General features: G+C 36.1%; 2 protein-coding genes across 11 annotated transcripts; one reads left to right on the top strand and one right to left on the bottom strand.

Annotated features, from left to right (window-relative positions):
• Positions 1–1,507: 1,507 nt before the first annotated feature.
• LOC129577892 (transcriptional repressor p66-beta) lies at positions 1,508–7,728 on the bottom strand. Of its 9 annotated transcripts, none has more exons than XM_055465712.1 (14): positions 7,498–7,628; positions 6,944–7,105; positions 5,766–6,084; positions 5,495–5,658; positions 5,028–5,338; positions 4,829–4,920; positions 4,610–4,725; positions 4,431–4,538; positions 3,967–4,306; positions 3,505–3,832; positions 3,105–3,366; positions 2,699–2,876; positions 2,416–2,547; positions 1,508–2,314 (listed from the first exon to the last, which is right to left on the bottom strand). In XM_055465712.1, the coding sequence occupies exons 3-14, from the start codon at positions 5,914–5,916 to the stop codon at positions 2,172–2,174; spliced, it is 2,325 nt and encodes a 774-aa protein (XP_055321687.1). In that variant the 5' UTR covers positions 5,917–6,084; positions 6,944–7,105; positions 7,498–7,628; the 3' UTR covers positions 1,508–2,171. The 9 variants fall into 9 exon arrangements, with proteins under 9 accessions (XP_055321687.1, XP_055321686.1, XP_055321692.1 ...); XM_055465711.1 differs by having other exon boundaries at positions 7,415–7,597; XM_055465717.1 differs by having other exon boundaries at positions 2,699–2,873; positions 7,498–7,597.
• A 27-nt stretch (positions 7,729–7,755) lies between these two features.
• Positions 7,756–13,564, top strand: LOC129577894 (PX domain-containing protein kinase-like protein). 2 transcript variants are annotated; one of them, XM_055465719.1, is made up of 9 exons: positions 7,756–9,345; positions 9,516–9,629; positions 10,316–10,457; positions 10,688–11,461; positions 11,570–11,812; positions 11,913–12,145; positions 12,228–12,311; positions 12,389–12,524; positions 12,726–13,564. In XM_055465719.1, the coding sequence occupies exons 2-9, from the start codon at positions 9,528–9,530 to the stop codon at positions 12,878–12,880; spliced, it is 1,869 nt and encodes a 622-aa protein (XP_055321694.1). In that variant the 5' UTR covers positions 7,756–9,345; positions 9,516–9,527; the 3' UTR covers positions 12,881–13,564. The 2 variants fall into 2 exon arrangements, with proteins under 2 accessions (XP_055321694.1, XP_055321695.1); XM_055465720.1 differs by lacking the exon at positions 9,516–9,629 and having other exon boundaries at positions 8,879–9,108.
• Positions 13,565–13,964: the final 400 nt, after the last annotated feature.

The raw sequence follows: 13,964 nt of genomic DNA, 5'->3' as shown, positions 1-13,964 counted from the left end.
GAGGGAAAGAGAGACAGAGATTAAGTTAGACAATAAAACAGCGGATGGTCATCACAAATATATCAATATGTATGCATCACAATTGACCTTTGGAGGAAAGAAAAAACAAAAGTTTCACATAAAAATAGTCGAAATATGCAAAATAGCAGGCTGCTACAAAAGCCACCGAACCGGAAAAAAAGTTGGAACACACGTGTCGCGATCGATTGGCGACTTACATTTCACATGCCAATCGTTGGACCCATCGAGAAAGCCCAAAAGGCACACAAAACCCATTTCAAAAGGGGCAGAGTCGCATTTACAAAGGGACGAAGTCGAAGAAAAACGAATAAAACCATTCACAAAATTGTATAAACATTTATATTCTATTATTCACTTAAATGCTAAACATCAATTTTATTTAAAAAAGGGGGTGCATTTTCAGACGAAAAGTTATACGAACTATGAACTTTGAGGATGTTTAAAAATGTTTTATTTTCTTCTTTATTTCTTTAAGTCTACGAGAAATATGATATTATTGTGTGTATTGTGTGTGTGTGTGTGTAGGTTTGTGTTGGTGGTGGTGGTGGTGGTGGTGAAAATGTGTATCCTTTATATATAGATATTTATATATTCATATATCAATATGCGTGAAAATTGTTAATCATCTATTTGGATTTCGGAAAGTGTGATTGACATAGGTAAAAGGTAAGTGGATAGATAGAGAGATTGAGAGAAAGATAGAGAAGGCGGGAGACTGAGAGATATAGTAGTGGGCGAAATGAATTTTACTGCTTTTATTTGATTTCTTTTGTTGTTGCTGTTGCTGCTGGTTTTTCTTCTGATTTTAAATTTGTTTTAGCTTATTTATATAAATCGGCAAATCTTACATATATATACCTAGCTTATAATTTAATTTACTATAATTTTTTTGTGTGTTTGAAAGTGTTTATTTTTTTTCTCCTTTTCTTTATTTTATGCATTTTTAGTGATTTACAACCTCATTTAGACAGTAATCGATACCGACAGAACAGAAATGTTCGAAATGCCAATTGATTTATTTTTTTGCTTGCATTTTATCAAAACAGAAATGGTATCACTACTACGCTATCCAATCAACGTGTTAAAAGTGAAGAAGGCAAACAAATTTTTAAAAAAATACAATTATCCAATTTGTGTTTGAAATTGAGCAAGAATGCACCACGGTTTTTTTTCCTCATCTTTCTTCATCATCTCGCGTTGTTTTGTTTTTTTTTTCTTTTCTTTCTTTAAATATATCAATATGTGTAAGCAAGGCTGTACTTGTACAAGTGTTGTACAAATTGTTTAATGTATGGTGTGTGTAATGAGTGAATTAATCGTTAAAATTATGTTCATCTTAGCATTAAACCATCATAGAGCGGTACTCTTGCATGTAAGTGTGTGTGTATGTGTGGTGCACCACATGAAATTCAAACAATTTTGTTTTTTTTTGCATGCGCTATCTGCTTGTCCTAAATTTATAAAATATTTTTTTCAATTGATTCAATTTTTTATCTTCTTTGTTTTAAATTTTATTCTATCATTTCTATTGTTTCCTCTTTTTCAATGCCGCATCGTGTACGTCACAAACAGTGAAATATATTTATGTAAAAGCGATCACCAAAAATTCACTCAAAAATCGTGCGTGTGTCGTCACAACATCTAACTGCATTTCACTTTTTCTCTCTCTTTTTTTTAAATATTCCGGTGCCGGGTAGGAGGGGGAAACTTATTCTCTCACCATACTAATTTATGTACAAATTTATGAAATAAGTCGAGATAAAATGTAGTGTTTCTCTGTGTGTGTGTATTGAACATGCCTTGATTACTCATAATTATTCCTAAAAATTATTCCTATCTTTTCTTTGTGGAAATTCAAATATAAAGAATAATTTTTTCTTGTTTTTCTACACATTTTTTCCATCTTCCTTTTCTCTCTCTCGATAAAAATTTAAAATAAACAAAATGTTCGAGCAAATGTTGTTTTTTTACTGTTCTTTTTCTCTTTCGTTATGATTTTCGACGTTACTTTTTTGTTCTCGCTTACATTTTTTTTCTTTCATTTCATCTCTATTCCGTATTGTGTTGTAAAGACTATTGCAGTAAAATGATTTTGTATTTTGTTAGTTGAATGCTTTTAGAATATCAATTCTGTGTCACACACCAAATGGTTATGGCTTCCAATTGTTTTGACGACTGCTAGAGCCCGATGCATGCTGATTTTGTTGAGTGAGTTCCAAGAGATATTGACGTTGAATTTCAGCCAAACGCTGAATATCTAAATTGGTATTTTGCATATTGTTTTTGGACGAGGCTATTGAGAAAAAAGACAGGTTTTGGTTTAGTTCAACTGTTTCCGGACGAAAAAAAAGAAGGAAAAACAACCGAATGATACTCAAGTTAGGGGATACTCACATGATTTCTTTCCAAGTGCCGCTTGTGCCATTTGTAATTGATACATTTGTACATACAATGGATTGAATTGCATTAAATGAGCCGCATTTGCAGCAGCTGCGGCTGCTGGATTTCCACCCATTCCTTGCAACCCTAAACGAAAATCAGTGTGAAATGAGGTGAAAAACATCAACAACATGAAATTAAATACATGAGAATTAGAATTATGATTAAAATCACTAGTAAATCTAATAAATCTACAACGAACCAAAAAAAAACCGTTGAACATTATGATTTTTCATACCTCGCAGTAATTGTTGTTGGAAAACCATCGCAAGCTGTGCCTGTGCAGCCTGTGCGGCCTGTGCACTACCCAAATTTCCGCCAAGTCCCGCAAGACTGCCCAAATTCCCTAAACTAGATAAATTGCCCAAATTACCAAGACCACCTAGCGCACCTAGAGCACCAAGATTCCCAACCTGCTGAAAAGTTTACGAAAATTTTCCAATTAAACCTCTTTTGCGCGGTTTCTTCAGTGAATCCAATATGAAATTCGTATGAAATGTGACAATCTTGAAGAATCGTTCAATCATTCTGTTCAACTCACTGATGAGTTTTCCAGGCTATGCGTTTTTTATTCTTCAGAATACGTTCATTGAATAGAAAATTTAATGGCTTACACCAATTAGTTTTATTACAAAATAACAAACCTGTAAACCAGCAAGATTGGCGAGCGCATTCAGTTGAGCAGCAGCAGCGGCCGAGTTTGCCGCTTCACTTTGTTGCAATTGTTGTTGCTGCTGCTGTTGCTGTTGCTGTTGTTGTTGTTGTTGTTGTTGTTGTTGTTGCTGTTGTTGTTGTTGTTGTTGTTGTTGTTGCTGCTGCTGTTGTAATGACGCTGACGACTGTGACAGAGACGCTTGTTGAATAGAGGATTGTTGCGAAGCGGATTGTTGCTGATTCCGAGACGATCTTTAAAAATTTAGAAGAAAAACGAAAAATCGTTTAAAATTCAATTCAATTAAAATCCAATGATATCAAACTAATGATCACTTCAAAAATCTGATTGAAACTAAACGAAATAAAAAAAAATGCCAATCGTTCATTTACCTCGAAGTCGTTGGCGGTGTTGCCGATTTGCTGGGTAATGGTAGAGGAGGCGTCGGTCGTTGTGTGGGCGTTTGTGATTTAGCCGGTGCCGGATGCGGCGTTATTGTTACCGGTGTGGCCGTCACAGACGGTGATTGGGTAAACGAATGCGACGAATGTGATGTGGGTGAGGGGCTGCTTTGTGTTGCCAAGCGTTGTTCGATCTCTTGCTCTTGTTGCAACGCTTTAACAAATGCTGTTTTCAGTCGATTCGTGTGCTCAGCCTTCAACGCTTTCTTTACATTGGTCGTAACGCATTGCTCACAAATAATCTTTGAATCTTTGCCAACTTGGGGAAGAGAGAGGGGGGAGAGAGAGAGAAAAGAAATACGAATAAATCAATCAGAATGTTGTTGATAAACCGGGGTAATGTCATGTGAATGTGCATTTTTCGAATTTTGATCGATGCGTGGTGGTACTCACTTGGCGCATTTGTAAAGGTAGCATTGACGGTTTTGCCTTGTTTCTCCCATTTCCATAGCGGCGTAAAGTCAATTTTACATTGCGAACAACGGTACGGCTGCTGCGGCGGTGGTTGCGTATTTTTCTCCTTGGTCAAGTAGTCGACGACCGTTTCCAAACCGAGCAAATACACAAATTCCGTATTGCTTGGATTTGGAATGAAGTTCATCTCTGGCGGTGGTGGTTTTGGTGGTGGAATTTGCAACAAAGTCTTTTCTAATTGTTTGCGCAATGCCAATTTTGCAGCCGCTTGACGCTGTGCTGGCGTTTGCGCCTCTTCTCTTGAACTCGACCGGTCATTCTTCATGGGGAAAAAGTAGATAAAAATAAAAGCAGAGAAATGTAAACATTGAAAATCGTTTCGTTTCCGGATATGAACAGCGCAAAAAAAAACAACGCAAGTCAAGTCAGTTCATTGAACTCACCTTGCTCAGCTGATCGTTATTCGAAGATATATGCGGTGGAGCCGGTGTTATCGAAACAGAACTGCTCACTTGATTCAATTTCGATGCATTGTCCAACAGATTTATTTGCTACAGGTTAAAAATCGGAGATTCATTAGACAGATGATCGTTTAGAACCCATTAACACTAATTACACTTACCATAACATCTTTTCTCGGCGGAACTGTTGTTGGTGTGATTGTTACAGATGGCGTTATTGTCAAATTAGTACCAGTCCGCGTCTGTCCATATGGCGACCGATGACTTGGTGGCCCTCCTATATGAATACACACGAAAACATAATTGCTATTGTTAGTATTCATCTTATGCCAAAGTAAATATTGAACAATTAGTTGTGCTGTTTGCCCAAATGATATTACCGGGTGTCAATGTAGCGCCGCCTGGCAATGATGAACGTGTTGGTGGTATTGCATTCACACTTGTTCTCGAGCTTCCGCTGCCACTCGGTTGTCTATATAACAGAGAATTTTGATAATCGAATGCATTTTTTTGCTTTCAAAAAATTTGAGAGGGAAAAAGATGAACGGGAATAAAGGTGTTCAATGATGAGCAACTTACCGAATCAACGGAGAAGAGTTTCGATTGGACTTTGAATGAGCTGTAATTTGGAGATTTGATGATGATGGTGGCGGTGCAGGTGTTACACTTAGCGAGCCCTTCGATGAAAGTGACAAAGCTGCTGGAATTTCCACCAATGGATTCGAACTGTTCGAAGCATTTGTGTGGGTCACAATTAGATTCTCTTTCATCACTTGCTGCGATTGTTTCAGCTTTTTCAGCAAAACCAATTTGGTCTCTTCATTTCTCAGCTCTTCTCTCAATTTCCTCAGTCCTCTATCTCGCTCCCATATTTCAGCCGCAGATAATTCCTGAAACGAATCACACGAACCATTGTGACAAAATCCCAGAAAAGAAGAGAAAGAAAGACAAAAAAAAACCGAACACAAACACGCAAAACAGTCAATATTTACGCGCAAGTGATAATGTCATACACACACATGTCGTTCTCTTTTCAATTTGTTTACCTTAATCGCAATAATCGGTGGCATTTCCTCATCGTCTGTGTCCGAGTCGATGTTGCCGTTCTGTTGGCGGCCATTTATTTTGGCTGGCAGTAAAACTATATCAGGTGCTTCCGCGTATGATTTTGGTTCAGTTCTTGGCCGTAATACGCGTCTACTGTAGGGTTCTATCGAAGTTTGTGCGAATGTTACGAAAACAATGGAAAAGAAAATCGAACATCAGTTTGTTGTTTTGTTGTTGACAGTAACTTTTTTTTGCTCATAGTAGACATACCATTATTGACGGATGGTGGTGCCGGTGTGATAGTTAAACCGGCATTCTGTGTTAATGCACGTAAATCACGTACTGTTGCATTGGATAATGAAACTGCCGATTCTCGGCCTATACTCAAATCCACCACATCATCCACTTCCATTTTCTCCATGATGGGAATTTTGGTCGCGTCACCTTTACGCGCGCGCTCTCTCTATCTCTCACACTCAATCTATCCCTATTCTTTTTTTTCTCTGTTTTACTCGTGCTTTCTCGATTTTATTTGATATTTAGTTGTTGATGCTATTTTCCACGGTTGTAATTGGTTGATGAAAACTCACTGAAAAGAATATGTGACATATGAATTGACAATGAGAAAACAAACAGGAAACGAGAAAAAAAAACACTTAAGTAAATTGAAACTCCCGAAAAATGCAAACAATACACAAATTCACGGTTCACATTTGTTCCCTCTTATACTCTATCTTCAATTTCAATTGTTGCATTATTCACGATTAAAAAAGACAATGAAATTCTATCGATCAGAGAGTGTACAATATAGAGAAGTTGAAAGAAAAAAACACCACGCACACATTCGCTCACACATACACACATATCGAGAGGACATTTCGATTGCCCAATTTCCGAAACAATGGAAAATTAAAAACTACAACTAAACCGAATTAAATTGATCTTGGATATGATGATTATTTCGTTTTTTTTATTGTTATTTTGAATGCGCGTTGCACAATTGTATCTTGTTCAATCGAGTTTTAACAAGCAGCGAGAATAAACGGAGTGCACATGAAACGGAGTAAGTGAAAAAAAAATGAAAAATATGTAAATGTAATGAATGGCACATCAACCCATTAAGCCTAATACATAATTCCATCTAACATCATTGATTTGAACCAAAAACGCGAAAAGAAGAGAAAAAAACACACTCTCGCACAATCACACTGAACACCAAAAGAGATTTTAATGAGCAAAATGGGGAAATTATATGTATATACACAGATATGTATATATATATATTCATTGGAACATCGAAAATTCGGTCGATTGAGAGCTAATTTCACATTTGCATCAACTAATCATTTTCAATGGTCACGCAACCGCACTTCTAATGCTCACTCTGATAAAAAAAAACGCCGTCTTTTTTTTTCCTTTTCTTCTGTTGTAAATATTTTTATTTTTACCTTTTTTTAATTGGCATTAAATTTCGCAACACACATACGAGCAACACGGCGACGTAAGTAATGGCAATATTTTTGCCCGAAATCACAAATACACATCAAACACGTATACGCTACACAATTTTTTTTTCTTATTGTTTTAATGCTAGACAAACTATATGTACACTAATTGAACCCAAAACCAACGAAGGCAAATACAAAAGAGAAAGAAGAAAAAAAATATTATGAGGAGAAAATGCCAAAGGAAATATATTGGTGAGCTCAATTGTTTAAAAAAAAAGTCGTCGAAAATATTATCGTATATTATTGAAACATTTTCATGCGCTTTGATTATTCGTAACTTCACTTGATCAATTCGTTATTGTTTTCATTTTGATCGGATTCGTTATTAATCTATTAATCTAAATGTACAAATTAAAAAACTTATTGAGGAAAAAAAGAAGACTCGTTTTTCAATCGGATTTATCTACGTGCATGAAAATGTGGAGAAACAAAAAAAAAGAAGTTGTCACACAATCGAGAGAATTTAGAAAATGGTAAAAACTAAGATGTCAGACTTGCGATGCGTTTGTGAGCGTAGCATATGCTGTAAGTTTTAAATGTTTCACTTCGCATTCGCTAATGCTTGTACTCTCTTATATATATATATCGGTGTGCGTATGTACATACACAACTTGTGTGTAAGTGTGCTCGAGCGTGTGAGTGCGTGCGTTTGGTTGAATTAACGTTTGCAGCGCCTCCAACTGCCAATGCATACATAATCACCCGAAACCGAGAGATGGCTATCACACACAAGGCTCGAAAGCACTTGCATCAAACATCGCGCTGACATAATCATTTCAAATAGTGAAACATATTAAAACAAATTGACATTTTAGAATGTGACCAACAACTGGCCTACTTTATCGGTTTACCACGAATTCATCATCCATCGATTTTGTCAGTCGGATGCATTTTTATTGAAGCGAAAAAGAGTGACACTTTACCAAATTCATGAATTTGTGTACGAAAAAAAGCCGCAAAACATTCATTGTTTTCATGAGGAGAGAAAAAAAAATTGTGATACAGCATTACAACGCATCGGCTTCACTTGATGCTCGTGTAAACGATTCGTAACACAAATGGAAAACAAACATGGCGACACCTTCGCTTTAATGTATGGATGTACTTGCTTGTGTTGTGATGTTGTCAATGCGTCCGATTTGACAATTGATATTAACCTCATACAAATAACAACAGTAGCAGTTACATTGCGTTGTGTTTTTGTCTGCAAAGGGCTAAAACACTTGATTTTAGACTAATTATAACTTAAACGATTGACAATTTGATACATATGCTGAATGAATGAACAAATTCCGAATTCAAATACCGTACGAAGAGAATAACCCTTTAACAAATTCCTTTTTCATTCAATTAATTGAAAGAGTTGGAGATCTCCCATCATCAGTTCCAATATTTTTTTAATTTTATCAATGAAAATCGAACGATTTATAGCGACTTGATAAATCTTTTTATCTTTGAAATTATATTATGCGACATCAGCATTTACTATGATATAAACATAGATTGTACTATTACTAAATATGAAGTCTTTGCTTTGTTTATTCAAATAAAGCATAAACGGATCGATGTAATGTTTTTCTGTTTGGTTCAATTTATGGGCAAGATTGATTAAAGAAAGAGAATGTTTTTTTTTCGATTTATGTTTTTCAAAACGAGACAACATTCTTCTGATGATTCTGATTTGTTTACATGCCATGGTTTGTAGCAATTTTCCGCCTAACAGCACCACAAATAAGTGGTGTCCGATTTAAACATAGTCGAATACTCGATGAACGTGTGAACCAATGATGATACAAACGAATAGATAGAAGAAACGGTGAAATGTCATCGGTTCGCTTGTGAATACGTGCGCGTGCCTGTATGTGTGTGTAGTGTGAGATACTGTCAATCCAGCAGCGGGGTTTGACAGTTTGGTCACGAAACACAATAGTAAATATATCCTCACAAAAATCATAATAATCACAACCACAACGATAGCAGAGTAGAGCAGCGAAAACAGCAGCATAACTGGATGGCATAGGCACTTGCTGAATCGCAGGAAAAATCAATACGTTTTGATATATACAAAACGTTTCGCACACGACAGGAGTAGTACGACGTGAATTGTGTGTGTTACAACAAACAGAAGAAGTGAAGAAGAGAAGAAAAAAAAACACACCGACCGAAGCACGAAAGAAAATTTTCGCTTTGACTAAATTCGGTTTCTGACACATTTTTTTTTCTCTGGAAAATTGTGCATTTCAAGCGAAATTACAATACTGTCCATTACTTGCTGTTCTTCTGTTTATCTTCTCCCGAATACTACAAAATACCCTGATTTATACCTGATTTACGTTGATTTGGTTCGTTATTTTCATTTTTATTCCGAATACACTCTATCACAGTCTACTTGCTGTATGGAATTCCCCATCTCGTTCATCGTTTCATTTATGATTTGATTTTTATCATTTATCTTATGTTTTTGTTTGGACGGTGGTCGCGGTGCCTGTAAATCGCATTCACAACAATGTAGCACCTTTTATGTATGGCTATATTCGAAAGAAAAATCAAACAAAAATCAACATTAGATGATACACAAAGTTTGATATGTACCATTGAAACAGCGCAAAAGGTCAACGGACACACGGTAAGACCAATTAGTTGTTTTTTGCTCGTTCAAATAATTTGTTTGTTTTCATTGGTTCGATCAACGCGCGCAAATTGATGCAAAATCAAGTGTTGAGAGAAAGACGAAAGAAAAAAAAATGTGCAAAAGTGAACGTGAATGCATTGCAAAAACTGAGTTTACCAACTATGTGACTCACCCAAATACACATCACCATATCGCATCACACGCTAAATCATCGCCGTGCACAAATTATCGGAACACATAATAATTAAATAAAGACATTATGCATCGGGGGAGCTCATGCAATACGTATGCTTTTGGTGTGTTTTACAAACCGATGACAAGCGACCATAATGAAAACCAAATTCTTTGCGTCAATGAACACCGAATTCAATTAACAATTCGAATTATGTTGTTGAATGCGTCAGAAGGGAAGAGTTTTTAATAATTCAAATTTGGTCTTTCTTCTCTCGCATGTTGATTTGGTTGGACATATAAATAGTTGTCTATTTTTGTGGAAATGCTATGGTAATGTCGATTGATTTGCGTGTCAATTCTGTTTTTCTTTTCGATGTCGTTGTTTTTCTTCTTCTGTTGTTTGTATGAAATTCCCTTTCCATTTGGTTTTTATTTTTGGTGTACTAAATCAAGTAAATCGTTTTCATTTTTTTCTGTTCTGTACTTGTGTCTCTGTCTCATTAAAGGAATATGTGCTTCGAGTGCAAAGAGGTGTTTCGAAAGAGAATACATGGCGCGTTCTAAGAAGATACAATGAGTTTGTGGCATTACATAAAGAACTACAAATCTCCGGTATTGAGCTACCGTTGCCTGGAAAGAAAATTGTTGGTAAGAAGCAAGTTTCTATTAGAAGAGTCGCTTGTAAAGTTTGTTTCGAAAAAAGAGAAAAAAGTTTCGTGTTCTGTTTTGAAAAAGCATATAAATGTTTTAAAAAAAAAGGAAATTTATTGTTCTGTGCTCCAGTTCGCGAATCAAGAACATTTCAGTTGTTCCATCAAGTGAAATTAATGCATTTTCATTTTTTTTATTTTGCATTGTGTGAATTGTGGTGGTGATAGGTAATATGCGCCCAGAGTTCATAGCTGAACGACGATTGGCATTGCAAAATTATATAAACATTGTACTAATGAATCCAATACTGGCATCATCGCTTCCGGCAAAGAAATTTGTGGATCCGGAAAGTTATAATCAATCATTCCATGATATCGCCGTCCAAAATGCGGCATTGTGTTTGCGCACCGAAGGTGCCTATACGTTGGGCAAAACGCTCGGTTTGATCGGATGGCGCATTCGCAAGCATTATTTTAAAGTGACCACAAAAGCGAATGCCAGCGGTGCAACGGCTCAATCAAGTGGCAGTAGCAGCGGTGGCAGTCATTCAAGTAAACATATCCTGACCAAATCCAGTTCACAATCGCATTCGAAGCTATTGTCAACGGCGGCGAGTCTATCGCTAGAATCACAGCCCAAATGTTTGGAGGGTGTGGAATTTTTAACGATGGCCTGGAGCGAATACGGCCCAGACAAATACATCGACGAAAAAGAGATTCACAGCACACTAAAAAGTTTGACCACCATTCAACATCCATTCATCATGCCAATCGAATATGTGGCAAGTAACGATAGTGGTGCTTTATTCATACGTAATTTCTATACAAAGGGAAGCCTAAAGGATTTGCTCTATGGGACATCGCCGAAGAATCCGTTTCTACAAAAGTATGGCAACCCAATTGGACGCGGCCGGGGACCAATGGCAATCAAAGATATTGCCATCTATGGCCGACAAATTTTGGAAGCGCTTCAATTTCTACATTCCAAAGGATTACCTTGTGGTAGGGCGGGCCTCCATTGCATTAACAACGCAACACGCCTTAATTGAATTTCAATTTGAGCTAATGTATGTTTGCTTTTATTATTATATTTTGTGTCCGTTTATTTAGGTCACATACATGCGGGCAATGTGATAATTGTTGATGGGGTTGCGCGTTTGGTTGACATTGAGAATTTCATTCTTGGCGTGGCTTCGTTTTATCGTCCATTTTTCATGCAACACAGCAAAATTAACACCTATGAATTGATCGATGTGTATAGCTTTGCTCATCTATTGTACGAGCTTACATTTGGGTATCCACTGCAAGAGTCTATCATTCGCCATCCCATTGAATGTCCATCGGAAACGCTGAGTACGTAATTTTGGACGTTCTATTTTTGTTTTCAACCTAACCAAAGGATATTATGGTTGAATTTTGCAATAATTTTTGTTTCTTTCTTCGCGCCTTGCAGAAGACTTACTGGAATCAATCCTATCGAAGGATGCATGCAAAGTGGGCTTGCCAAGTTTGGAGCGTCTGATTCATCATCCATTCTGGCAGGAATACGTACCGAAATTCCACGAGCAATACATGAGCGGAAGTGATGCCACAAAACACAACCTTAAATTAACGAATAACGCCAAAGAACAGATCAAAATTGCCGCACAAAAAACGGAACAACGTCTTCGTGATGAACAAAAATCTGTGAGTATAAGTGAAGAAGAGAAAAATACGATCCAGTCATTCGAAAATTGGCATTAATTTGGGTTACACTTGTTTTGTTCAGGTGAAAAATCAAAAACGTCTAGTCAGAGTTCAAGAGCTTATGAGTTCCGAAGAGGAGAAAAAGAAAATCAAACATCAAAAAGCTGTAAGTTGTTCGATGCACCTATTCAGCCATCCATTCAAATCGATGTTTCTAACTATTTTATTCTTTCATTTCGATAGAAAGCCGAGCAAAAACAATCAAAACTGCGACAACAAAATTCACTACAACTAGATGCGTTACAATTGAATTCGGTGCCAAATCCTACGCCAACTGTTATGCCACGATCTGACAGTTCTGTGTCCGTCGTTCATACGGGTCAGTAGAATGAGAAACAAAATTGAATCAAAAACCAAAACTCTGTCTCAAAACAACGTTTTAACATCTAATTGCTAACCTCACATTTAAACATAATTTTTCCATTGTCTCTCATGCAATATATGTGCCGATGTGTGGAATTAAAAACGAAAAAAAAACATTTCGTTGAAATTGTGCGCACAATGTGTCACATACACACAGGTAATATAAGTAGTACAGTAACACCAGCTGCATCTACCTCGATGTCGAATGTAACGGAATCGTCGAGCGGACAAGAAAGTGTTGGCGAAAATCGTACTTTGCTACTTGATTCAATTTGTAATTTTGATAAATCGGCACTAAGAAAGCTAGCTTAAAAACACAAAACACGGACACGGACATTTTCAACTCGCTAAATGTTCCGCTAAATTCATTCGAAATACAAAAAAAAAACAAAAATCCATAGAATTTGAATTGTTATCGATCGATGGTGTATCGTAAATGCTACAATATGCACAATACGCAGATAAAACAAATAAAATATGAAGAAACAAATATTTAATGAGAAACTAAACACAGAGAGATAAACTTAAATTCAAACCAAAATAACGTTTAATCGTCAATATCAATGTGAAACATTTTAGAATTTATATCATATACACAGACAAAATAATGATTAAATTATACAGTCAAATATACAATTCTATTATATACTTAACAAATAAAAGAATTCAAAATACACACATATATATATATTAGATATATATTTAATACCAATTAAGATTATGAATGTTTTGTGAAAGCTCACGAATTAAGAATTATGTCAAGCATTTCATCTTTTTTTAATAGTGCTAATGGAAAATGATGTGCCAAAGCACAATAAAAATGGAAATATCGACGAAAAATAGATTCCGTAGCCATAACATAAATGTGTTAAATGTAAACAAAAAAGCTCAATGTTGAAGAAGAAAGAAAAAAAACTCAAGAAAAAACCAAGACCAAAAAAACTTATTGTGTCTAATATATTTGTAATAAATGTACACCAGTATTAAATGTTGAAATATGTCGCAATTCATTCTGTTCCCGAACAAAAAAATGCATTTTCCTTTTTCTTATCGAATTTTTTTTTTCCATCAAGTTACCAGGTTAAATGGGATTGTTTCTTTTTAATTAAATTTTGTGCGTGTTTTTTCGCTCAAGTTCAGCTGTGATGTGTTGAATGTTGTTAAACTTACCAGAATGCCTTCAGTTGGACTATTCAATCAATTTTGAGAAAAAATCAATGAATCAATGTCCAATACTCAGATCATTTCAATAGAATAAAAAAAAAACATCTATCCAACTTTGTTCCGTTTGAAGTCGACCAAAACATTCCAGTCGTCCAGTGTCTTTCTCGCATCGGAGCGCGCTCGCTCTCTCTCTCTCTCTCACTCTTCCTCCGCCTCGATTTGCATTTGAAAT

Source organism: Sitodiplosis mosellana, unplaced genomic scaffold (genome assembly GCF_009176505.1).
Source record: "Sitodiplosis mosellana isolate CC-2019 unplaced genomic scaffold, AAFC_SMos_1.0 Smas_scaffold_6226, whole genome shotgun sequence".
NCBI lineage: Eukaryota > Metazoa > Arthropoda > Insecta > Diptera > Cecidomyiidae > Sitodiplosis > Sitodiplosis mosellana.
The sequence above is the reverse complement of the archived record's forward strand: the minus strand, read 5'-3'. Positions and strand labels throughout refer to the sequence as shown.

What these genes read in the sequence shown, in the direction of transcription:
- LOC129577894 (XM_055465719.1), top strand. Translation starts at nt 9,528, where the DNA reads ATGGCTATATTCGAAAGAAAAATCAAACAAAAATCAACATTAGATGAT. An exon ending in TTCGTGATGAACAAAAATCT is followed by an intron (nt 12,146 to 12,227) that starts GTGAGTATAAGT and finishes TGTTTTGTTCAG; the next exon opens with GTGAAAAATCAAAAACGTCT. An exon ending in TGTGTCCGTCGTTCATACGG is followed by an intron (nt 12,525 to 12,725) that starts GTCAGTAGAATG and finishes ACATACACACAG; the next exon opens with GTAATATAAGTAGTACAGTA.
- LOC129577892 (XM_055465709.1), bottom strand. Translation starts at nt 5,916, where the DNA reads ATGGAGAAAATGGAAGTGGATGATGTGGTGGATTTGAGTATAGGCCGA. An exon ending in ACACCGCCAACGACTTCGAG is followed by an intron (nt 3,367 to 3,504) that starts GTAAATGAACGA and finishes AAATTTTTAAAG; the next exon opens with ATCGTCTCGGAATCAGCAAC. An exon ending in CCAACAACAATTACTGCGAG is followed by an intron (nt 2,548 to 2,698) that starts GTATGAAAAATC and finishes ATTTTCGTTTAG; the next exon opens with GGTTGCAAGGAATGGGTGGA.